Source organism: Poecilia formosa, unplaced genomic scaffold (assembly GCF_000485575.1).
Source record: "Poecilia formosa unplaced genomic scaffold, Poecilia_formosa-5.1.2 Scaffold274, whole genome shotgun sequence".
Taxonomy (NCBI): Eukaryota; Metazoa; Chordata; class Actinopteri; order Cyprinodontiformes; family Poeciliidae; genus Poecilia; species Poecilia formosa.
In genome coordinates, this window is record NW_006800213.1 from 283,885 (window position 1) to 310,433 (window position 26,549).

At 37.8% G+C, this 26,549-nt stretch overlaps 1 protein-coding gene across 2 annotated transcripts in view; it reads left to right on the top strand.

Moving 5' to 3' along the window:
• LOC103151205 (pro-neuregulin-3, membrane-bound isoform-like) overlaps window positions 1-26,549 on the top strand; it is a 230,215-nt gene that overhangs the window by 94,908 nt on the left and 108,758 nt on the right. For both annotated transcript variants that reach the window (XM_016681250.1, XM_007571129.2), the window contains exon 2: window positions 15,217-15,352. In XM_016681250.1, coding sequence (XP_016536736.1) covers window positions 15,217-15,352 — 136 coding nt within the window. The remainder of the gene's footprint in view (window positions 1-15,216; window positions 15,353-26,549) is intronic.

Below are 26,549 nucleotides of genomic sequence, written 5' to 3' on the forward strand. Positions count from 1 at the left end.
CTGAGGTGGTAAAACTCTCAGAAAGTGGTTGGAACATTGTGAAAACATTAATTGAGGTTAATTGCAAGCAGTTTCAAAACTGGAAATCCCCCCGTTAAGTTGAAATTGCATATTTACCAAGTATCATTTAGCGCTAGATGCTACACTTTAAAACTTGAGATCAAGCTGTGTTTAGCTGAAGCATCACATAAAGAGGGTAAAAACAAATCACTTCTCTCCTTCAAGTAACCCTAAATCCCCAATCACATCTCACTCAAGTTTTGCTCTCTCTTCTAATCCTTGATCTTTTGATGTTTCCTGCAACTTATAAAAAGAAAAAAATCAATAAAATATATGGGGGAAATGCCCTCCTCTTCCTTCATCTCGGCTACTTTGAACAAACCAAAGCCCACAAAAGGTACCAGTAGTCATTCCACTGATCTCAGAAGTCAAGAAAAAGAAAACTTCAGTCACCAGGTGCAAAGACCATCCCCTCTACTGTGCTCATGTATGCCCTCAGTAGTTCCATATGCCCGGTGAGCTGCCAGGAGAGTGGACAGGCAAGCACAGTGACTGCCAATCTGCAGATGCAGTAGCTGTCTGCTCATGCATATTAAACCCACGCCACCTGCTCGTCGTACATCACGCCCTGCATTCGCAGCCCAGGAATTTTAATCAGCTACACTGACAGGAAGCCACTCTCCGGTCCACGTAGGTGAATCTTTCCAACTCCTCCCCCGTCCCCTCTGACTCTATTTTTCCTGTAGAGACGGCAAGGCATCCTGCACTTTGGATTTCCTGTTGGGTGGTTGAGTGGCAGGGAGAACTGGGGGAAAATAAATGACTGCTGTGGTTTTAAAAAATATGATTATTTTCAGTTCAGTTTGGGTAGCTTTATCAGATTTTTTTCGCCAGCTGCTCTTCTGCAGTCAACCTCATGGGGAGATAAATTGCTTGCATCTTTTTAAATTATTCTAGAAGAGAAAGTATGCTTAAAACTTATTTTCTTATTTTTTTCTAATGCCAGTGCTATTAGATACTTTTACATCCAACTGAGTTTTATTAAATATTTTAGAAATCAAAGGGAATTATCATCAATAGTTTTTTTGTTTTCATCTTTGAAAAATATCTCAACACCAACATGACTTTGCAACTCACTCACAAAAACTCCCCAGCTTCAGTCATCATGTCAGGAAAGACGTTACAGTAAGCAAATGAAGACACAATTAGGTTCCCTTTCTGACTGCAGCTCTCCGTCATTCTGCCAGTTTATGCTGGCGCAGCACATTCCTCAGGAACCCTCAGGATGAATTTTTTATGCCATCTTTTTAAATATAGCCTTTTTATAAAAGGGCAGATGGAGTCAGGCACCGCCAAGGCGGGACAGAGTGTGCTATCAGTGGTCTGGTAACAGTTAGCTGCACATTAATAGCCAAGCCAAACGTGCCATGTTTGATTCATTATATGTTGGCACTGTTGATAAGTTGCGCTGCAAATTGTGTGGCGTATTAAAAATGTGATTCTCATGAAAATAAATATTTTGATGAGCACCTAAAACATTCCAGAAATTTGAAAGCGTACTACCAAATGCACTTAATGTATGCAGATTGTCAATACATAATTTCTTCAACTTGTCCTGGCATGCTGGATATCAGACTCTCAGCCAAACAGCAGCAGATGGTGACCCATTCTTGTCTTATTAGTGCTTGGAGTTAAACTTAAGTTTTTTGGTTTGTGCTCATCCATTGGTTCTGTTGATCTATTTATTTGGGGGGATTTACCACAGACTCTGTCTTTGATCAGTTTGGATCTCCAAATGGAAACTGGATTGTTGGAAAAAAGATGTTGGGTAATGTTTTGGTATCGCTCCGTTTTTCACGACAGTGTCTTCGAACAGAAGGCGGGTTAACAAATTTCTAGGAGATGGTCTCGGCCCATGTGGGAGTATCTTCAGTACCATGCAGCCTTCTTTTCTGCATGTGCACCTCTTCACTTCAGTGCTTGCATGTCGGCACAGACTTTACTACAAGACTACGTCCCAACTTATGGCGCCGCCTTCATCACAGTTTGAAAAAAATAAAAATATAAAAAAAACCACACAAATATCCTTTAGATGTCCAGATGCATTAAGCTGTTGTTATTTATTTGGTTAAGTTGCTATTTGTGTTAAAAAGCAAGTGTTTACTTGGAGCAAAGTTAAAGTCTTACTATACCTGCAAAAACTGTGTGCCATGTGGAAATGTTAGTTAAATGACAAGACGTGCATTTGCTCATATAAGCCTTCATCCTTTTAACTCCCTAACGCTACACAGCTCTTCTACGTTTATGTCCTCCTCTATGTAAGTTCTGCAGCTGACATGGATGCAGAATTTCTTTGAAAAATAATGTTAAAGTTTGTGTTTATCAAAATAGCTCTAACATCAACATTTGAGTACATTTCCTTCTGAAGTCATACCATTCTGGGATTTCTGTCCAGAGGTTTTTGGGGTATCTAGTCACTGCTAAAACAGGTGGGGGCATATTTCTGTATAAACACCATGTCTTCGCTTTACTGTATAATTCATAAGATAAGTCATACCCCCTATCCACAATGCTTTTATGTGTTCTAGCATGTTTCTGTGAGCATTATGCTTTTCATTTGTTTCACACCCCAAACTCATGATGACTCTTTTGCAAATACTGATAAATAATTCACAACATCCTCAAGCAGCACCACAGGTATGTATATTTCAACAAAACCCAAGATTGTTTTAATTCCGCTGTCATCTCCTTCTCGTCATGTCTCTGAATCAAAATTTAAATTTAATATATTTGCTTTTGCAAAAGTCCTAAAGCGCCCATCTTGATTAAATATACATTTGTTTTATCCGGATTTATCTTTCTGCAGCTTATTCTCTTATTTGCTCTGTAAGAAGAGATAAAGAGAATAAAGTGCATCACTTTACAGTTGGATTTAGGGAGACACTCATCCCCTTCTTGATAGCTTTTATGTGTTTCCCCCAGAGAGAACGACTGTATGTTCATAGCTGTTCTGACAGCTACACTATACCTTAGCAGCTTAACTAATGTGACGCATGGCAGTAGCTCTCGCTTTCCTGAAATAAACCCACTAAATAAACATGCAAATCCACTTTGAAACATAGAAACATGTAATACAGTGTACAACAGGAACGCTGCAGTTTGGGCACTAGAAACAAGAAACTAAATGACATGTTTGTTTCATTTCATGAGACTATAGGTAGTAACATCATTCCCTCCCTCCTGGTGGTACATGATGTTAATTACACCACAAATTACAATCAATGAATCAGGATAAATGATCTGTCTAGTTCCATATTACAGTGTGTGGGCTGTGAAGACAAATTAGCACAGGAGAAATTGTGTCTAATAATATTGGTCTGTCTTTGAACATTCTTCTGAACATCATTACTAATCCTGGCCTTACAAGGGAAGTCAATAACATTTGGCAGATTACATTCATAAACTGCTACAGGAGACTCTGCAGACTAAAAACAGAGTCTGAGTCACTGCTATGATTCACATTTCTATAGTTGACTACAGTGTGAGGGAAGAGTAATCCTCAAAAATGTTTAAAAGCGCTAAATATAACCAGGAATTCACCCAGTCTGACCATCTGTTTATCGGATTTATGTAAAGTATTTATTAAATAATGTTTGAAGGCCTTTTAATGGGGTGGCAGCAAACGTACTGGAGTAAACCTAAAATAGTAAGACACCCCCGATTGTAGGACGTATCGGGGTTTCAGGGGGGTCGGCTAATATAAGCCGTACCCCGAAAAGTAAGACATATGTCTTACTTTTCGGGGAAACACCTCTCATCTAGCTGCGCACCATCCCCCTCTCCATACGTCACCGCGTCGTCCCCTGCACTTGTCACTGCCGTTAATTTTATGGTAAAAACAAAAAATTCGACAATTTTTTTTCCAATATAAGACATACCCCGAAAGTAAGACATAGTGGGGCTTTTGGGGATAAAAAGAAAGTAAGACACTGTCTTACTTTCAGGGAAACACGGTAGTTTTCTACATCTTTGCAGAAGACGCAAAGATGTTCCTTTTTTACATCTTTTTGAGTCTATTTCAAATAACTATTGAAATTCCATCAGTCATTCATATTAAGGTCACTATACTAGACTACAACAACAGTAAGCAAGCTATGAGTGGGATGTCTGTGAAACAACCACCTGCTGGTTTTACCAGAACTGTCAGCCCAAATTATTAATTGCCTAATAATTTTTTTGGAGTCTCCCAGTGCGGAAGAGCAGAACACCAAAACTGTATGAACCTACTATAAATCATTTAGAAAGATAACACAACAATGTAAATATATCAGTTTTTACAAACAGTGTCTTATTCTTTTATGTTTATATTTTTTACATTCATAAACAACATCTTACCCTTCTAAATGGTGAATATTCAGGTGGACATCACCCTAATTTTTAACTCTCAGATGATTGGATTCAGTCAAGTGAGGAAGTAAATCTAGCTGTAAGTTAGAAAGTAATGTGGTGAAATTAAAGGATTATATTGAACCTAAAAATGTTAAAAGTCATTCTCTTTTTGGCTGTGTGAAGAAATCTGAGAACTTGCTTAGTTATTCTGTTTAATAATGCACATAGTTCGGCTCAAACCCAAACTTTTTGGGGATAAACCATCCGTCTTCTAGTATGTGACTTGCTCAAAAACACTCTCCCATACATCCTTAGCTCCCCTGATGTTTACACACCCTATGCTATTGTACATTCAGGCCGTACTTGACAGTGGAGACGCTGCTCCAACAGAGCTGTCGTGCACATCTGACAACAAACAGGCTGAGCCTTCTGGTCCAGCTCAGAACAGGGAATTTGGACTCTCGGTGCAGTCTCTCCACTGTGCTGTTTCACGGATTGTGGAGTGAAATTTCACAATCTGCTTGCACTGTTTGCTTTGTGGCAGCAGGGAGGGGCTTAGGACCGCAGGGGCTGACTTGTTATATGTACAGTCATCATTCATACTTTAATCAAGAGTCACCTGAACCAGGGTCAGGAGATAATGTAGATAATTAACACTGTTCATTAGGGAGTTGACTGGCTCCCTTCAGGTTCATTGTATGTGTGATGTCTACAGGGGTCTACCTTATTAACCTCTCTGCTTTGGGTGTAATAATGTGAAAACTATGAAATACTGTTCAAGTTATCTAAAAGTGACGCCGTTAAATAATTACTTCACTGAAGTAGTTTAATGGCCGAGAATTAAAAGAAAAAACTCGGCTTTTGAATACAATCTGTTGACGAAGAAAAGATGTGAATTTTCTTCTTTAACAATGATTCCTACAATTTTTAATGATGAACATAGGGGGAATAAATGCAGACTTTTCGAACAAGGCCCAGATTGGAGACCCCAGGGCCGCCACAAGTTGGCCAACGGTGAAGGACAACCTGTGACGAATGTCCCTCTAAATGCCTGTCATCAAGCTGTCATGGCGGCCAAGGCCATGTGTTCCTCAACCCTGCTTACCAGCAGCGTCTGCCACCTTTAACCTGGTCAGACACTATTTGTTTGTGTCATGTCAGGGACAGAGGGTCTCCCGGGACTGTCTGTCTCGGCGATAATGCGAGACACATAAGATGGGACTTGTGATGCACAACAGTGTTCACAACCTAAGGTAACAGATATTGAACTGCATGATTTTGAATATCAATATAATTCATTCACTGTCGCTGACTTTTCATTTTAGTTTTCATAAATAGCTATGCTGTCAATAAAACCATAAAGTTATATATGTTTTCCTTACACAAACACAAATATTGAGTTTTATCTTGGAAGTTTGAATTGAACACATTGAACCATTTTGTTTATGACTGGAACTAAACAGAATACACTGATGAGGTACGTAATACCAAAAGCAAAGTATTTGCTTTGCTTTTGGTATTTTTCCAGAATAACTGGAAAAACAGTTGTTCTGTTTTTCCAGAATAACTTGTGGTTCATGAGTTGAAGGATTTTCAGTCACTTCAGTGGTTAGTTTTCTGCTCTGGTTTATTTTGGTTATTTATTAAATTTTGCATAGTGTGTCAAGGTAGTGTTAAGTGCAATCTGTTATGAACATTTTTTTTTATTTGTTCAATAAAAAAGGAATTAAATGTAAGAATTTTGGCTTAACTCTTGCTCTTTTGTTAGATTTACCTATTTTACATCCAGTACTCAATCTTGCCAGTATTTACCCCAACTGTCCTCTTCCACATTTCTTTTTGTCTGATCCTTTCCTTGAAGCCCCTAAAAGTTTATTCTTTATTTTCATTTATTGAGCAAGCTTAAGCAAAAACTGAACAGTGATCTGTAAAACTAAAATTAGCAAGGAAATAATGTAAACAAACACAAATGAAAACCAAAACTGAAGCACTTGACTTTAACACTTTTCCTTGAGTGGACATTCTTCGTCTGCTCCATCAGCTGTAAACAATCCATCCTGGTATCCAAGAGGCTGGGCAGTTACAGGAAGAAGCAGCGGTGTGGTTGCTTCATAGGGCATATCTCTAAGCTATGCTCAGCTAATGGCTCTTGTGTTCAGCCTCCATCTCCAAGCGCAGTGCCCACTCAGTCATGCAGGTTTTCCTTTTATGATCTTCCATACATCATCAGAGGTTCTCCTCATTTTCATTGAAAACCAAAACAGAAGCCCCTTCAAACTGAGAAAGTAATGAATGCGTTTCTTTTATGAAGCCAACAACAAAAACACGTACAAGAGAAGCCTTTGGGATTGTATTAACATTTTCAGAGTTAATGTCAGGAAACGGTGCGTTTAATTAAAATCATGACCTTTTTTTCCTCATGTGATGCCAGAACCTGATAAATGGAAAGTATTACGCTGAGCTGAAACCCTTTAACTGTGTAAACGATTCTCTGAGAACTGTGTCTCATATTAGGAGTTAAAAATCTGATTTATTTTTAAGACTTTAAGTGCAGTTAGTGGCAGCTGTCTTTATACCATAGAGTTACCATTTATTATAGAAGTCTTGAAGATAGGAGTCCTCTCTGCTTCTCTGAAGCTGCAGGATTTGGCGTGATGAATAATACAGTGCATTGTTTTGGTTTGTACTCTTTCCATGTAACAGGTAATGAGAAATGGATGTAGGCATTTGTTTTTGTCAGAATTTAAAACATGATTGCAATTTTTTTGATCCTACTACAGAGGGTGAAGTTCTGCTAGTTCTGCTTCAGAGACGAAAGGACAAAAAAAAGAGAGACAGAAACAACAAATACCAGTCATTTTCAAATCCTTGTGAAAGACGGTATCACCAGAGCCTGTTTATTCTCCATACTCACTGCATTTTGTATTTCTCAGAAAATGGTTCTGTCCAAAAAGCAGCAGTGCATGATGGGTAACCAATCAGCAGGCTCTCTCAGGATTTTCCCCGTACGTATTGAGGCGCTCTTTGATGTGAGCTGCAGTAAACACAGCCGGTTCTCTCCCAACCAGCGTCTCTGGAGGGATGAGGCTCAGCACAAGAACACTAATGAGCACATTAGAAGGAAGCCATAGAAGGAAAACTGCTACAGTTGTAAATGGGATTGTCTCCTATGTTGTCTATGGCAAGAATACTCTGGCTACAATGTGCAGTTGTGCTGACACGTTTTCATTTTCACTTAATTGTATGTAAATGAGCATTTGTGTATAGATTCTGCTGAATGTGGGAACCCAGGAGGTTGGATTACATAAACTCTGTCATGAAACGGATCTTACAAATTCATATTACTGTAAATTAAGAGAGTTCATTTGAATGTAGATGGTATAAGTATGATTATGTGTTCCACTGCAGGAGAAAATAATTACAACAGGAGCACTCACCCCTTATTGTATCTAAAACCATTACAGCCCATAAATGTCAAGTTAAAATGTATTAATACGGAAGACAAAAAGCTGGCTCGGGTGCTTTATGAAATTTACTGATAAAGCACATTAAAGCTGCAGCATGGAGTTTTGAGAAACCGTAGACTTGGCCTGAAAGTTTGAACAATCACATCGAACAAGTCCCTCCTCCTTTCTCTGTGCTGCACTACAGCCCCTTCCTTCTAGAGCAGAAATGTGGCTAACTCTAGATTGGTTTTGAATCCTTTCAGGACACCCAGCTCCCTCCACCTCCGAAAAAAAAAACCACGCCGATGTTTGCTGCTTTTATTTTGGGCTCGGTCTACGTCTTTCTTTTCAGCTTGCCTGTCATTACGGGTCTTCTTTTGTTCACCTGTCTTGGTTTTCTGAGCAGGTGCCACTTGAGAAATTAGTAGCTTAAAGGAAGCAAACAAATTTTCAAAAGTCAGTCAAGAAAGTGGCAGTCTCTCATCAAGGATTTTGTGTTTATGCTTTTCCAAGGTAGTTAATTAAAAAAAAGAAGTTGTTATTCATTAGCATTTCATATATGGTGCTTCTCTTTTCTAAACAATATTGATACTCTTTATTCAGATGTTGAAGAATAAATGCCATGCATAGCAGCATTTGTGACTTTTCTCAGAACCCAGTCAGTAGAGGAAATTGCCTCGAAAAATACCTTGGTCTATTTGGTGAAGAAAATTGCTGCACCAGCCTGTGCTTTGTCTCCTTGATAACCAACCATTGTACTGGTAAATGGCTGGTATCAGACATTTCAAACTATTAGAATATCTTGTTGCAGACTCATCACTACAATGTCCAGCTGTGTGGTTGTACATACTGTGTGCACACTTTAAGCTATAGATAGTCTATCCCAATGGTTCTTCGTTGACACTTTCAAGCATTAGTACAGCAGGGCTGGATATTTGTAATTTGATTTTCTTCCTTCATAAAAACAAACTCCCTTCAGTCCCACCTAACAACAACACCAACAACAAAAAAACAGCAACAATATTGGGCCTATTTGATTTAAGTCAATTGTGACTTCCAGTCATTAATGTCAGAAGTGTTACATAAACGTTACTTAGCTTTTTATTTAGGTTGTAAATCTCTGATACAGACATTTAACTAGATCACCTTTAAATGTTGTCAATTTATCACCAGTGGTACTTTAACTGCGGTATGAAAAGATATATTCTGTTATCTGTTGGATGATCAAGAACACATCAATAGGAGAAAGCGGTTATGTAATTTGTAATTGACTCCTAAAATCTTCTTTCCACTCTCCCTGTTTGCGTGTTGTGAAGCTAAAAATAATTAACACATTGGGACCCCCACATGCTAACAAGGTCACCCTAAATATCAGGGTGATTGGATGGAGGCGATCCAACCAAAGACTTGGAGCTCATTACGAAAGATACATTCTCAAAATATGAGTGGAAACTTGGAAAAAAAAAAAAAAAGTAGGGTATATTATGGGATGGGATGTCCCATTAGACGGTCAGTTCTCAAAACTACACACATCTCCAAAGATTTGTAAAATCACACACAGCCAGTTTGATCCCACTGGGACCACACACAGGACAAAAAGCTTTAGCCAACCCACTGTTTCCTTTAACAGTTTGTAAATGATGCAATCCAAGGTTCTCTGACATAGAGAGCAGTTTGGTTTTCTAATAGAGAGGTGATAAAAGTGAATGGCTTCTTCCAGATCTTTGAGGTGTGAGGTTTCACCTTGGAAATGATTCTGCGCTTGCAAAAGCTTTTCTTGACACCTGCTTATCTGACATAAAAGAGCTGCCAAAAATCAAACCCAAGGTTTTTTTTTTTTTTTTTTATAGCAGAGCAGCTAAAAAGGGCTGAAGGGCCAAAGAGAAGTGATGCTTAACAATCCAAACCTTCCAACTTGAATTTTTCATGAGAAAATATATGGGCATACTTTTGACACATGCTGCAAAGTGCAGCGCTGCATGTGACTGCAGAAACAGAAAAAATAAAGAAATAGAGCAGTTTGATTGGCTGTACAGGTGCACATCAAAGGAATGCAGGACTCTTACTCTGTTGCTTGATGAATTAACATATAATTAAGAGATTTGGTATAAAAGAAAAGCTAGCAAAATTGTATTAAGATACTGTAAGTAGTAATTCAAAGCAAATAATGCCCTGATAAGGAACCACAAGTATCCTTTGAATCTGCGATCCCCTGCTTGTAGATTTCTCCAAAAGTACAGAGGGAATCGGCAATCTGGATTGCCTTTGTGCTTCGGGGAAAGTGAAAGACGTGAAAATGATTTCAAAGAGTTGGGGATGAATCACTTTCCCACTGCAGCTGCCATTTATTTGCACATTTTCACCACCTTTTCCACACATTCTGGCTCATACAGTTTGCTTGAGGCTGGTATTGTGAGGGCTTTATTGTGGAAATAATGGCTAGTAAAAGTGAGGTATAAATAATTTAAAAGCAAGGTGCAAGTTTGTTGTAATAAGTCAGCTTGAAGACCCATCCTAACAGTACCAAAGACGAAAAGCCTGCTTTCAAGAGCTTGGTATCAGTGCTGGTTTTCCATAGGAAACCAGATGGAGAAGGTTTTCTTTCTAGAATCATCAGGAAATTACAGCTCCAAACATGTAAAATGAAAAACTTATTATTATTTTTTTAATTATGTAATTGCTGCACAATATGTACAGTAATTGCCCTTTTTCTAATGGTGGAAGTTTAAAGAATCATTCTGACATGGCTCCTGTTTGACAGGTGCTCATTCAAATGTGCCGGAGCAGCACTTGTTATACAGCAGATTTTTTTATTATTTTTTTTTGCATCATTTCTTTGCTGTCACGGTGATGAAATGGAAACCCATAATACATTGACAGCTGGTATTGCTCAAGGACAAACGTATCTAAAGATGACTGGAGTGGACGCAGCCAACAGTGCTAAAAGAGGGGAGGTAATCCTTGAAGGTGTTGGCAGGTTTTTTGCAGATTTTTTAAAAGTTATTCAGTCCCCGCTGTCTGTTTGCAGACCTTGACAAGCAACAGCAGACTGTTTTTATTGGAGGATTTCAGCTGGAAGAGTTTTCTTATGTTTTGCAGGAATTAGCAGGGTGCATGTTCGGTGTTGATTCACTTCTACTGGATGTTGGAAGTGAATAAAAATTTTGCAGCGGTTTTGTAAACTACATCAAAAAGAAAAGATGAAGTTTTGTAAGGTGTTACAGGAAGACGGCTGAAGATAGATTTTTTTTTTCTTCCAAGGTGGTTGAATCATTAACAGCATATATGGGGGTCCCAATGTGCAAATTATTTTTAGTTTCACAGCACACTGCAGGAAAAACAAGGGAAGTAGAAAGTACTTTGCAAAGTTGGAATTGTAATAATCCGGTAGAAATGCCACATAAAAGCTTATTGTCTGAAAGAACAGTATCTTGCAACTAACTAAATTGTAAAATCATATTTTCCATTCCTACAAGGTTTTATATCCAAAATATTTTATTCATATTTGCAAGATTTGGGGCGGTGGCAGCCGTCTCCGGCAGCCTACAGACAGGCTACACCCTAGAGAGGTCAACAATCCATCACAAGGCCGACATTTAGACACACGAGACGCACATCCATTCACACACGCGCGCGTACACACTCACAATTTAGAGGCTTCAATTAACCTAACATAGATGTTTTTTGGGACTGTGGGAGGAAACCGGAGTAACCACGGTATCCTGGGAAAACCCACACACAAATGGGGAGAGCAAGCTAGCTTCACACACACACACACACACAAAAAAAAAACCTAGCTGAAATTTGAAAGCCTGAAGCTCTTAGTTGGGAAGAAACTGTGCTAACCATTTACATTTAAATCATATTGAACATCTTTTCACATTTAATTATTTTGGCAGTATACAGGTAAAATCCACCTGTATACAATCATATGGAAGCACGCAGCTGTTTACCTCGAAGGCTCTATTTATGTAACCCTTTACAGTCTACAGGGCCACATAAAAAGCTATGGTGGCCTGGGTTTGCCCCCCAGGTTTTGAGTCTGACATGTACATTAGAGCAAACATAAGAAATGAGCTTCTTTCATTCAATAAAAGTATTAAAAAAAACAAACATCAGATTTATTACACCTCTGCTTTACCAGGTTTTTACTTGTTATATTTCTTATAATGTGAGCATTGATGTCACCTGTTTGTTCCTAGGAAAAAACTGACATCTATATATTTGTATGAAGGGAGAATGTAAAATCTGCTGCTGCGGTTTGAGTTCCTTCACTTGCAGCAAAAAAAATAAGATGGACTTATCGTATATCATCATGGATTCCTAGAGTATCGTGTTATCAGCGCCTCCATGACCTTGTTCTAAGCCTCCACTTCCTGCTCCGGCAACAACATGCGACACATGAATGGCTGCCGTACTTGTGGCACTCTCCATAGAGACTGTGCTTGCGTCATCGGAGATCAGTGATCAGTGATCAGGGTAGGCTCTTTGCTCCAGCTTTGCTGTTCAATTTGGAGAGGGCAGCATGTTTGTAACGTTTTGGAGCGGATTTAGACCAGATGATCCTCTTTGTGACCTTGGCTACCCTGTCAGTAGACCGAAGGTCATCCATAAAGTGCAAATCCAGTTTCATCAGAAGACATTAAGCTTTAAACTTTCAGCTCTGACTGAACATTTAGAGGGTTGTCTCTGAAGATCTGTTGTGTTGTTCCCCTCATGCGCCACCAGTCACTGCTGCTTTTTAAATGATGGATACGAGGGAGTTTTGAAGGCCATGACAATTATTGCGAGGGACGTGCTCACCACTGGGACCATTGTGCTCTATTTTCTATTAATAAAGAAGCATCTTGGAATAGCTAACCTTTTGAACATCCCACTCTGGGAATATGTGGAATTAATATTACAGTGTACAATCTGGTGAGTGAAAGCAACGTTTTTTTTTTGTTTTTTTTTCTTATCCCCACACACTGAAGACCTCTAAATAAAAACACATGTGCCACATAAACATGATACCTCTCAGAGCTGCTTTCATATGTATTTTTATGCAACTTCATTTGCCTTCTGTAAAGTCAACATTCATGTTCACTTCAGCTTTGTAGGACCTTCTCTCTCTGTCCTTTTGTTCTTAATTGCTCATATAATTTCCTCCTTGTTTCATAAAAACTTTAGAAATGTCAGCCATAAGTCAGTAGTACCATAAGCTTTTTATGTTGTATCTTAAAATGCTTGATTGGATCCAGAGATCTCATTTAAATATTAATTTATCCAAAACTGATCACAGAATCACTTCCAAATGTTGGAAGTGATTCTGTTTTGTTTTTTTTATCCAAGATAAAAAAAACTATAAAGGGTGCAACACTTCAAAGATTTCTTTGATTCCCAATTTTGAAAAGAAATAATTTAACTCTAGGTGCCAAGTTACACTTTGATGCCATGACTACTCTTCATATTACATACTGATACGTTTTTTTCATTGGCCAGCAAAACAGTTGTGAAACCAGTTGAAATAAGTTCATAAACACACATTAAAGGTGTTGGATAAAAAAACCTAAATCATGTCATCATTGCCTTATAGCCCAATAACAGGAACAACTAAGTTGGGACAACATTGTAAAACATCAAGATGCTCCGTCTCTATGGTTCATTAATGAAAATACCAGTGAGTGAAAGATGGCAGGTGTAGGGACGTCTGTTCAATTCCACATAGGAAAACTTCTGCTTTTCCCTGTCGTTCTTCTCACACTTGGAATGCAATTCTGAGTAACATAAGGGACCTTTCACTTCTCATCTCATTTAAAACAACATCTTAAGAACTGGCTCTTGGAAAGCCCAAAATGTCAACATTGATTATATGCACAGATGTATAGATTTTAAGGCTGTTTTATGAATTTCTTATTCTTTGGTGTTATTTCATCGTTTTTATTTCTGTATTTATTATGTGCTTTTGCTCCAACTTGGGATTGGAGATGGAAAGTGGCCACCTGGTTGTAATCTCAAGTATCTACATATAAATATAATTAATACATTTTGTACATAGAAAATGTATCAGGAGGCATGATTTTATCCTTTAGAGTTTTAACTCTGTCAGTGCGGTGTTTCTGTTGGCCCCGAGAGCAGCATATATCTCTTTCTGTGTTCCCTCTGATCTCTCATCATCTCTGAGGTCTTACATCAAGAAGCCCTAGATTTATAGATCAATAGCCATAAACAAAACATAGATTGAGCTGGACTCCAAGACAAAACAAACAGATTTTACAGTTTTCCCTCCCTGTCTCCTCATACAGTTGGTCACAAAAGTCTCAGCTGAAATAAAAAGAAAGAGAGAAAAAAAAAGGTCATTTTCCAGCGAGAGAGCAATACAAAGCCGATCAGGCATGAAATATGTGGCAGATTCACACAAAATGAAAGACAATTACCGGAATACGACTTGTGAATAAAAGTGTGTTTAGAAAGGTGTGACCGGGTGCACAAAGTAAATGGATGAACAGAGAATTTGTGTGTAATCCAATTGAAGTGGCATGGCATTGGGCATAATACCAGTCAATCCCATTTTCGATGCTTGGTTACGTGGTGCAAAAAGTGCTTGAGAGTGATCATTTCTGTGCATCTGTGCGCGTGTGTGTGTGTGTGTGTGTGTGTGTGTGTGTGTGTGTGTGGAGGGGTATGCATGCGTGTCCCTGTGTGGGTTTTTTTTATTCACACTCATTAGTGTGCAGTCTCACACAGAATATTTATGTTGCTCTGATAACTTGGCTGACAGCTGTGCATATTTCACTGGGTGGAGAACCCTGCATTGCAGTGCTTGCTCATGGCAGCCATGCTCTTCATGAGGGAGCAGTTTAGGGTCAGCCTGGAAGCAGAAAATTACCGACAAATCAGCCGGACTGTCCCCGGCCTGCCTCTTTGCTCGGCAGCATGCAGGTCGAAGCACCGGCCGGACTTCGTTTTGCATCATTTTAAAACGGAGCAAACCAAGAATAAAACATGGGTGTGCTGTTATTTGTGGAAAAACTGTGTAAAACAATTTAGAGTGTTTTAAATTGCCACCATTTTCCTCTCTATCTAATCAGGCACACAGAAACAGTCAAGCTGAGAATACTCATATTAATCGTTTCCTCCCAAATAAAAAGATCCCCAAGCTTTCTATGTTTAGCCCACACAGTTTCATAAATCAGAAACAAATAAATGCCTCCTCCAGTCTGAGTAGAGTGGCCATTTTAGTACACTAGAAGAAATGCTATAGAGCAATTTGTCAAATAAATGTAGAAAATGAAAACATATGCTTCTCTGCTAGCTAGGATTTTGGAAGGAAAAGAAAGTCAGGGAAGAAACACTGTTTCTTTCCAACTCTAACCCTTCTTCTCATTCTCTGTCCCTTCAGCTCTTGCCCCAACACCTCCAAGTGTTCGTTCAGAGGTCTTTAAGTCGTGTGTGGAGGATAAGGACCGGGCCTTCTGCCTGAATGATGGAGAATGCTCCATCATTGAAACTGTGGCTGGGGTTCACAGACACTGCAGGTAAGTGAGATTTGTGTTGTCAATCTATTAGTATCCTCCATTTCTCCTCCATTTCATAACCCCGGTTACGAAGGTGCGACAATTTAAACTTTTTGGCAATTTAAAATGAGTTGGATTTCCTCTAAAAGAATTTAATCTGGCTGAAGTAGGAATGGTTAATTTTTGCATTGGTTATCACTATCTCAGAGAAAAACAATTATTGCAATAAAAACTGTGATTGATTTTGTTGAAGATAAACTCTGATTGATAATGTTTGACCCCTAAAAGTGACAATATGGTTAGGACAGATACCAAACTTGCTACTATTTGCTCAAAGAGCAGAATACTGTTTCTTATGGTGTTATTTGTTACTAATATATCAGAAAATAAAGTTGAATGCCATTATTGTGTACTGCTGTACAGCATCTTGAGTGCTGAAAAGATTAATGTTTGATAATAGAGTATGCAAGTATATTATAGTGGTTTTAGAGTTATATTCATGTTTGTTGCAGTGACATTTTACTACTTTTTAACTAATTTTTTTCAGTATTATGAAAAAAAAATACTTCATATTGCTCACTCCTAATCATAAAAAGCTTTACTTGACGCTGTCTTTGTGGGTTTTCTTCAAAAGAACATAGATCGTAACCTTATTCTACCAAATCAGTTATTTTCCACGACAGACAGAGTGCAACAGTTCAAAGGGATGAAGAAGTATTTTTTGAGCCTTACTGTTATCTGCTTTAAGTTTTGCTCTCTCCCAGCATGAATAAACCACAGACATGTCTCGACATGTAGAAAATGTGGATTTTCTTTCTTGAAGATTTAATTCTTCTTGTCAGTATGATCTGGTAGCAGTTCATATGGTGTGTTGACACACTGGAAAAATGTCAGATATTTGAGCCTTCGACCATCTGGTTACCAGTCAGTCTCAACGATGTGGAAAATTGACTGGGTCTGACCAGTGAGCAATTTCTTGGTACATTTCTACTTTGGACATTTTAATTAAGACTTGATTGTTTCCTCTTATACAAACAAAACAAATTAAACTGGAAATTGTTGAGGAAATTAATCTAAACTTCTAATTTCTATAACCATCATGAGTCAAATTATTTGATTTGTACAACCCAAAGTATTAAAGGATTTCTATGCAAAAGGCTCACTGGGTCCAAATATGATTTACCCTGTGTTCCTGCTTTGATCTGACAAAAGCTTCAATAATGATAGCAATTTCATGAAATGTCTCTCTTCTCATATCTTAACCTTGGAATAAATGTTGTCGGATATGACCCCTTTAATCTGTGATGCATTTTAATGAAAGGTTTAAAAGAGGAGCTTCTGCAAGACCTCTCTTTGATCATACATTGTATTCGTTCTAAGTTCTTTTCTTTTCCCCGGAGATGCATGTTTGAAATGACGAATAAGAACAGATGACCCCATTGTGGGGCTTTTTGTCATAAAATTCTATTTTATGCAACAATCTATCAAATAAACAATTACATATCTATTAATATTAAAATTTCTGCAGCTGGCTGGTGGCTTTACTGATCTTTAGTGATATCTAATTATGTTTTTTACTATCTTTGATAGAAGAAAATGCATTTCTTTATCTTTCCTTGAATAGAAGATGAACTGGATTTTACAGGAGCGAATGTGAAATGGGTAGCCACAGATAAAATAAGATAAGTTAGATAAAATCATTTTAATAAAGGGTGTGCTGATGTCCAGATATTTGGCAACCCCAAAACAGAGTGGCCCCTTGATGTTGCAGATCTTAATTAGCTTTCAGTACCTGTGGCACAAGGTTAGAGACGAGGTGATGCAAATTTCAGATTCTTCAAACGCACCCTTAGCAATCTCTGGCTTGTCAAAGCAACTCTCTTAGCAATCTCGGGCTTGTCAAAGCATCTTTGTAGCATTCTGAAAATGAAAATAATTGATGTCCACAAAGGAGGAGAAAAGTATAAGAAGACATAAAAGTGCTTTTAGACAGCTGATAAGGCATTTCAACAGTAATGTCGGCTGTGAAATTGAGGTGAAGCAGATCAGAGTCTAGAAGTCATGGCCACAAATGAAGGAAACCTTATAAGTGGGGACTGCGAATGAATTTGAAAATAATATTGAGTGCAACTCATTTGAGCATACTTTATTTCCCATGTATAAGTTGCTGATAGAGTCTCATTCCTCTAGCTATTCACAGCCTATTAAGGTTAGCAAAATATGAATTCTTGGTAGTGAAATTTATCACGGGGGCTAATAATTGCAAATATTCAAGCACGGCTCTTGACTACAGCTGTGTTGATAACTACCAGACACAGTACAATAATTACCTGCTAAAATGGCTCCCTGTTTCATAAATAGGATCATAAATCTAAAAAAACCTTGGGAATGTTAAGAGTCTGCTGTGAAATTGTTCAAATTCACTGCACTACATGGAGCATGAGTTGAACGCTGCAACGTACAGCAGGCTGACGCCGTCCGAAACGATTTGCTGCAGTTTCTCAACATGCTGAAAATCATGCAGCACAGCATAACAAAATGTTTGCTCATGCTTCTGCTCATTAAAATAACTGAAACTAATTTTACTCTTGATTGTGCAAATAGATTATTAAAATTTTGAATTTACCACTAAGGTGAAGAATAGAATCAGATAGATATTCATAAAGCATTGAGATTCGATGCATAAGGGTAAGGTGAAAGGTTTTTACGGCCCAGAGAGTCAAGGTTGCCAACCTCATTGCAGTTGTCAATCTCATCAAATCTGAGGTTATACTTCAGGATATATTCGAGGAAAAAAAAAAAAAAAAACTGCATTTAAAGTATTTTTACTCTCTAAAGTTGGAGGTACTGACCATGCAGGAGTATATTGGCTGCAATATTAAAGAGATGTGTCAGCTCTAATTTTATGCTTTTCAGAATTCACGTCATATTTTATTAACTTCGCTTTTCACAGTTTCAGAAATGTTGATCGCAGGTACCTAAAACTTTGGACTAGCACTGGGTTTGTGTGCTGCTGTTGCACCTACTCTAGATGAATATAATTAAAAAGAAAAATATAGGAAAAAGGTTATAAAATGATACATGAAAAACCATATCTACAGACAGCAAAGAATACTTTTAAGCAATACATATATGATTATATTACGTTTTCAAAAAAAAAATAAAGCAAGTGCTTTCAATATTTCCCTTTTAACTTATTTTTACTTGCCTGGTTGTTTCAGTAAAATGCACTGTGGAGATCAGCACTGAACTGTGATATCGCTTTAACAATACATGATCAGACATGTTCTCCTCAGAGAGAAGTTATGTGATTGGTAGTGAATAATAATAAAACACCTCATTAGTACCTACACTTGGATTAGCAAAGCTTACATCTCCATCTGCTAAATAAGTGATAACAAAAAGAGAGAAAAAACAGATCTGTGTCATGTCGGGGATGAAACATAAGCATGAGACAATATTCTGAAAGAGAATTAAATATAAAAAAAAAAAAATCAAACATACCAAGTATCGTGGTCTTATGTACAAACACAATTTATTATTTATCAAAATGTTTAAACTGATGATTTATTATTTAGTGTACAAAAACATAAACCATTAAGACTGCGCATTAAAACAAAACACTTCTATTGTTTTCTCTGATGTTTTTAGATCCCATTCCAGCTTTGTAAACTTAAGCTGATCAGGTTTGATATGGACTGAAATGTATCACCTGTGCAAGAGCATCAGAAAACCCTGAAGACTTGGAACAATCATTACTCTGGGCTATAATTAGTGGGGGCTGAATGATTGAATATCAGGCTCAGGAGAGACTTGGAGACCTAACCTACAGACACTGTCTGCCAGTTTTCCTGCAGTTGAGTGCCTGTTGTGTGAAAGAATGATTACAGGGTTGTAGGTACTTTTGCTGAAAGGTTGCTTCTTTTTCCTGACAGAAGTTCACCCACTAAATCGGTGGAATATAATCATTTAACTCAAAAATCACTGCCGTGTGGATGTTGTTTAACGACATTGGTGCAATGAGTAAAGTGTGAGCTCTGAGTTTGCTTTGAGAGAACTTTTACTATCAAAACCTTTTACCACGAAAAGAAAACACTTTACTAAAGAAATTCTCTTGAGACGTTTTAAACATTTTCGATGCAAATTCCATGGATTATCTTTCAAATCTTCAAGAGGGTTTAGCAGCGAAGATGGTTGACAGAATCACACCTAGCAACAGGGTCAACCACACCTCACTAAGATGGGAATTTAATCGTCTCTTAGCTCAGAGTTGCTCTCAACGACTGACTGAACAACTCTTAAGCTGGGACTCCTTGGATTTTTAGGCTGATTATTCAGAGAACCTTTGAGAATGCAGGCGCTGGGCTCTATGGAATAAAAAACGCCTTTGTCAAAAGAGAACCACAAGACGTTCCGCTCGCTGTTTACCTGGTGATGGTAGCATTATGCTGGAGGGAAGGCAGAGGGAGCTAAATACCAGGTGATGCAGGAAGACATTGTGCACACCTAAGTTCAGTTGAGAATCTCTGTAGCAGGACTTAATATTTTCTCTTCACAGACACTCTCCATCCAGACTGACTGAGTTTGAGCTAATTTGCAAAGAATGGGCAAACATTTCAATTTCTATAGATGTTCAAAGCGGTGGACACATCTTCCAAGACTCAAGGAGCTGTCAAGTCACACCAAAAAAAGAGTTGCTAACCATCACTTATTTTTCTTTCACCATGCAATTACGTGCTTCGTTTTCTTGGTCTTTCACACAACATATCACAAAATGAAATTATAGTGTGGGGTTGTAATCTGAAGAGGTTGAACTTTAGCAAGTCTCTTTACATTAAACACTTTCCTTCTTTTTTCAGATAATAAGATGTCAGCATAAGAGGACATCTGCAAGCTATTTTGATTTTGCGAACAGATTGGAAATCATGAAGCTTTTTCTTCCCCTCTCCTCCAATCTTCTCCTGCCCAACCATTTTTCATTTGCCAAAGCTAATAAGGCTTTCCAAAAAAACAAAAAAACAAAAAACAAAAACAAAACAAACAAACAAAAAAAACCTTTGATACAATTTTGGGGCGTAGTTTTGGCTTTTTGTAAATTCAAGACAGAAGAAGTAAATTAACTTATATAATTCTGACCTCTGAAAATGACAACATAGACACACACAGGAGAGGAGTGCAGCATAAATGCCAATGATATTTTCAGCCCACTAATTAGGGTAAATCAAGCCTTTAATTCAATTTGCAGAGATGTTTACTCTTCTTGATTAGCAACAAGAAAAACTGCTAGCACTCCAAAGCATGTGGGCTGTTAAAGCTAGAGGAAAATAAAGCTGTTTTGCATAAATATATGCAAAACAGGAGAATAGGAGGCTGTGTAAAACTTTTCTGAAATTAAAATTTTAACAAAAAATAACAAAAAATAAACTTTCCACATCGTCAGTCAGTTTAAATGTACCTATTAAAATCTATTTCACACCAGTGCTGGGAATGCTTGCTTTGTAGCCGTCTAAAAATAAAGAACATGCATCATCTGAATTACTAAGCATATTTTATGCATGAGTCACCACATACTGTTATGAAACAAAAAAAAAAATATGCTCATTTACATTGTAGATGTAGAGTTGTAAGAACTGATCAGTGTCACGTATGCAAATCTACACATTTTTCACTGCTACTCTGATAAAATTACTTCGTTCCACCGTAGGATTGTTTCATGATCGTCGTCCAGGTAAAGAGAAAACAGGAGAGACTGCCAGAGTTCGCCTGTCTTATGGAACCACAGGGGAGATCTGGTGATTAAAACAACTGCACCTCTTGGTGAAATGTTTTCCCTTTATTGAAATGTTGTACACAGTGTCCCAAACCTAAGTACAGCAGCTAACAGCTGTGTTTTAGGTGAAGCTGTCCTATGATGTTCCAAATTGAAAGAGAAGTTGTTCTTTGTCGTAATTCCCATGTGTCTCCTGTGTTGCAGCAGCTGGTCTGCTGACCCAGATACGAGGCTTTGAAAATATATTTACGCCGTACATATTTCTTCCCTTTTTGTCGCACTTTAATGTTTCAAATCATCAAACCTCTTTTAATGTATGGCAGAGATACCTGAGGAACTAGAAAGGTCAAGGGGAAGCATCTGTTTCAACCAGTTTGATCCAAAAATTACTCCCCAGTTGAATTACGAGTTTACTGTGATTTACTATATCTTTTGGAAACCTGGGATCAGTTTTGTTACACACATAGGCCTGGTTAATACCAGGCGAGTTAATAGAAGACCTTTAGAAAGAAGACATTTTGAAATGACAAGATGAGGTGGGCTAAACTAGTGAACGTACCCAGTCTAAAGAAACTCAAAAACGGACGACAAACTCATTGACAGCTAGTTATTTAGCAAATAATTGGATGCATCTTTTGTTTCTAGCATTTAGACACTTGCAGCTGTAGCCACAGTGAAGAGTAGAAAGTTTTGCCTCAGGGGGCCATGAACACAAATGCAAGCCACATTTTTCAGAGTGTATATGCAGTACATAAAATCAAAGTTAAACATACTGAAATTCGGTGAAATGATTGTATTGCATAATAAAACTATGACATATTCTACTTGAATAGAACAGTTTTTCCTTCGCTGAAAATCTCTTCTGTAATCTTGGTTGTTACAGATTTTCACAAAGTATTTTATATTCTTTTGTTGCCTGTTCTTGTGGTTTTTGGTCAAAAATAACCAATCTAACAGCAACAGTCTCACACATTTGACATGATGATAGGTGCATGCAAATGTGCATGTACTCCTCTGGCAACATCCTCACGACAGGCGTTAAAAGGGATGCGTCTTGCACATATCACATGGTGAAATTCTTTAAGGAAAATGCTTCCTGACTTGCATGAGTATTGTATCAACAACAGTAAACAGCAGCTGCCTTGTGTTGCCAGATGACGCAAGGTGTTGCAAGTTTGCTCTTATCTTGAAACAACTCGATTCTGCCATCATCTCTCCAAAACATGACGAGAATATGCATTAATTGGTCTTTGCATTGATGCCCAACAATTCCAATATATAATGGCTTTAGAATAATATTCATTGTTATTGATATGCAAACTCATAGTGATAATTGAGACAATAGGAAAATTGTAATGCCAGGCGCAGCAGAGCAGAGGGAATTAAACAGAAGGCGTTTTGCATTTTAATGGCTGATTTTAACAGTGACAATTTACCATCTTAATTTCCAAGGATATTTGAACACTTTTTGTTCTAATTTGTGGAAATTATAGATGTAAAAGATTTGATGCCCTGAATTGTGTAATCGCATGTAGAAAAAAAAAAAAAAAAGATCTAAAATGTTTCAGCTTCAAAATGTTAAAATGCATTTTTGGCAATCCTGCTGTAATGAGTGTTGACTTTTAATCAAATGGAAAAAAAAATGTTAGAATAATTATAGGTTCAGCCGGTGTCAAATAAAAGTGGAATTAAACTGGCAAGCAGAGAAGAGGTATAAAAAGGTTGATGCTATTTATAAAGATAATTACAGAGGAGCAGGTCAGATTTGCCCATGTCTTTATGTATTGCCACTCCTTTGGAAATTAGAACCAATTTAATGGCTTCACTTGTATTCTTCACAGCTTAGATGGAATCACAACCCCTGTGTGTCTTTGTGCTTGCATTAAAAGCTTGGCAAGGAACGGCGGCTCATGTCTACCATCACCATGGTAACTTCTTCCCTCATTAGTTTGGAACCAGAAGGTGAAAAAAAAATAGTTGTTGACTCACTTATCATGAGCCTGCTCTGCTGGTATACATCAAATGCTCTGTCTTTTGCATCATATTTTACCCATCAACTCCCATTGATCAAACATCAAGATAACTGCTACCTAATGGTATCCATAACGGCTGTTGTGAATAATTCATAATGGGATTTGCACATTTGATTGCTTCACCCAGTGCTATGCTAGCGTACAGCACAGAGAGATATTGGATGATTGATTTTTGCTTTATGCTTTCTTCGCTCAGACTTCATCTGTGGGAATCGATAACTTTTAGGAACATCTTTTACCTAATAAAAAAAAGAACTGGTATTCATTATGCTGTTAAACAGCATTTGCCACCTTGCAGATATGTGGAGTTTTGATTTAATTGCGACACTTGCTCAACTCTTCAGTTTAAAGACTACTTGAGCGAACATAAAATAGTTTTGATATTATAATATCATTTTGGATGGACAAAAACTTTCCCAACTAACTCATCCCTACGTGAAAAAGTAATTGCCCATAAAGGTATTAAGTAGCAGCTTTTGCCATAACTGGGAATGAGTCTTTTTCTCTATTGTTGTGGAGGAAGCCTTCAAAGCCTTTATTTTGTTATCGTTTCACAGAATAATTTGGGAAGTCACACCAAGATATTTTTTTGCATATTATATCATATTGTCCTTTCAGTTGAGCAGTGCTGGAAAACGGATTTTGTGTCCGTTCCTGTCGTTGAATCATAAACATTATAAACCAACCCTAACCGAGCTTTTGCTCAGTTTTTTTTTTTTTTTTTTTTTTTTTAGATTTTTCTCTGGTATCATTTGTGGATGACTCATTAATGCATTCTTGAAATATCTTGATAGGCCAACTACTCCTAAGAATATTAATTGTTTTATGTTTTAGACATTTGTCACTAAATGCTCAGACTGTGATTCACTACTTTAGATAAGGTCGCAATGTGTTGTTGTTTGAGATCTTTTAGTCTAGTTCATGTCAGCAGGTTGACTTTAAGTTATTTCTTGATTGGACGGGTCAGGTAGCAATCACGTGTGGGTGTTTCTGGTGATATTGAGCTGAATAATCATGTAAATACGTTGCCAAAGAACTGTGCATGCTAGAGAGAAATCTATGCACACTTCCTCAAGAATTCAAGGAAATAGCTAGAATGTTTCTGCTAAAGGGAAATGAGTGATTTTCATTGATAGCTTGCTACTGGGCTTAAGCCTAGGGATAAGCTGAATGCGCTCAAGTCTGTGTGTGTGTCTCCATGAGCCTGTTGATGTTGTTTTTTCTCCCGTACTCAGGAGACATTGACAGCAGTGTTAGGAGAATCTGATGTGACAAATTATATCACATAAATGAAGAGCTCAGCCTCTTAAGTTTGCTCTCTTGCTTTCCTTCCTCTCATCTTGATGTTATTTATTTCTTTATTTTTCGATAGAGAGCCAGTTCAGCGATTAAATTGTCACTGCAGCGTCAGACCTTGACAGGCTGCACTAATCCACGGTGCTGCCGTTCCCCTGCTGATCGGAGGACGTTCTCCAGGCTTAAAGCCAATGGTCCATGTCCACCCGCTTTTCCCACCTAGCAGCTGCATGAAAACCACATGGCTGCAAATGTGAGAGCAGAATTACCTTTAGGCAACAGCCTTTGACAAACTAACACCAGACCTCGGCTGAACTTGTACATCCTGTTTGTAATTCAAAGAAGAGAAGCAGTCCAAAAGTTGCTGACTTGAAGCGTCGGCCAGGAGAAACTTGACAAAAGCGTACTTCTGTTTAAAATCCTTACCTCCAGAAATACAAAAAGAAAAAGAAAAAAAAACAACAAAAAAAAAAAAACAGCACATCATTATAAATGGGGTGATTTTACCCGCCCTTTAGCGGTTAGCCTTGCAACAAATTTGAAGAAGCTTTTGAACGAAACTTTGTCAACCTCATAACAGTTGTGACACGCTAAAAGCTCAATATCAGGGATACCATCAACTGCTGGCACGTACAGAAGTACAGATAATCCATCTAATTTGCTTTTACTGCTCCTCTTTAAGTAGCTTCCTGTCCGTATAGCCAGAAAGCAGGGAAACGAGACGTTGCCGTGGGGGATAGGATCTTTACTCATTATGGACGATGGAGGACATGATTTAAACTTCCTTTCTCTTCTCTCTTGTTTTTGGTCCTGCTCTGCACTCATGAAACTCATCTGGGGTTTGGAGTTGTAGTTTATTTGAGTGCTTGGGATGCTAATCAGCTACTTGTTTTTTTGTTTGTTTGTTTGTTTGTTTGTTTTTTTGTAAAAAAAAAAAGAAAAACAAAGAAAAACATCCACATTACAACTTCAGTTGTAATAAAGTTGTGCTTCCATTACAACTGTCTGAAAGCACAGGAGTGAGACCAAAAATTCTTCCAGCTGAACAACATCCAAAATTGGAGGAGGCACTTGTCCAAAACACTCCTGCTTCCTCCAAAAAATCTAACTCTTAAAAAGTCTGCAAGAAGAACAAACCAGAAGGTCAGGCAACAGAGTGCCTCTTTATGCTGATTGGTCCCGTAACATCATTTGTCCGCTGAAGGCGCCAATGAAACAAGACATGTCACCAAATAATAGGAAGAGAAGCTTTCTGTAGAGGGTCAAAGTGTGCCTTTTACCTCTAGGTTAGCAAAGTTTCAAAGGAGCATATTTTGACCTGTGATTTCAGTAACCTGAGAGGAAATGTTCTTTTTTTCTTTTTTTTTTTCTTTTTTTTTTTTACTTGAAACAGCCACGCTGCAACAACAACTGGAAAAATGCTGCAGTATGTGACATTACCTCTCCCACAGGGGAAGGAAATCCAGTCTCCTGGGTGATGGTCCTAATTTTAAATCCGGTGTCATCGTCTTATAAAGATTTTAGCATTTATCTCTTTTTTCCCTCACCAAGCAAGAAGCAGATATAGATCAGCACAAAAATGAATGAAACATTATATCCAAGGATTTCCCTGAGGATTAATGCAGCACCAAAAGTTTCCTACTCTGAGGTTGCATTTTATATACACAGTTTTTACATATTGGGAAAGTGTAAAAACTGTCAATATGTGATGAATTGCTCTGTACAATTTGTCAAACAAACATGGTCAAAAGAAACTGCAATTCATGGTTTTATATCTTGTAAAACTTTTTTTTAACAGCGTTAAATTAAAGGAGTTTTCTGTATGAGTGTATCAGTCTCTTATGTTTTTAATCATTTCAACTTACATTTGTTGTATTATTGCTCCAATTTACTGATATATGCAAATATCTGACTATGCACAACCTTCTGAAGATCCAGTCACAGCGTTTCAGTCCAGCTGAGGTCCTAATCATTGCAACATGTACATTTTTCTTTTTGTGTGGATTACTGTTGTGTTTGGAATCATTGTCTGGTTAATGATCCCATTTTCAGCCAACCTTTAGTTGCTCTGTTGCATGGTAATCTATTTCTAAGCTGCATGAGAGGTTATGGTTGATTC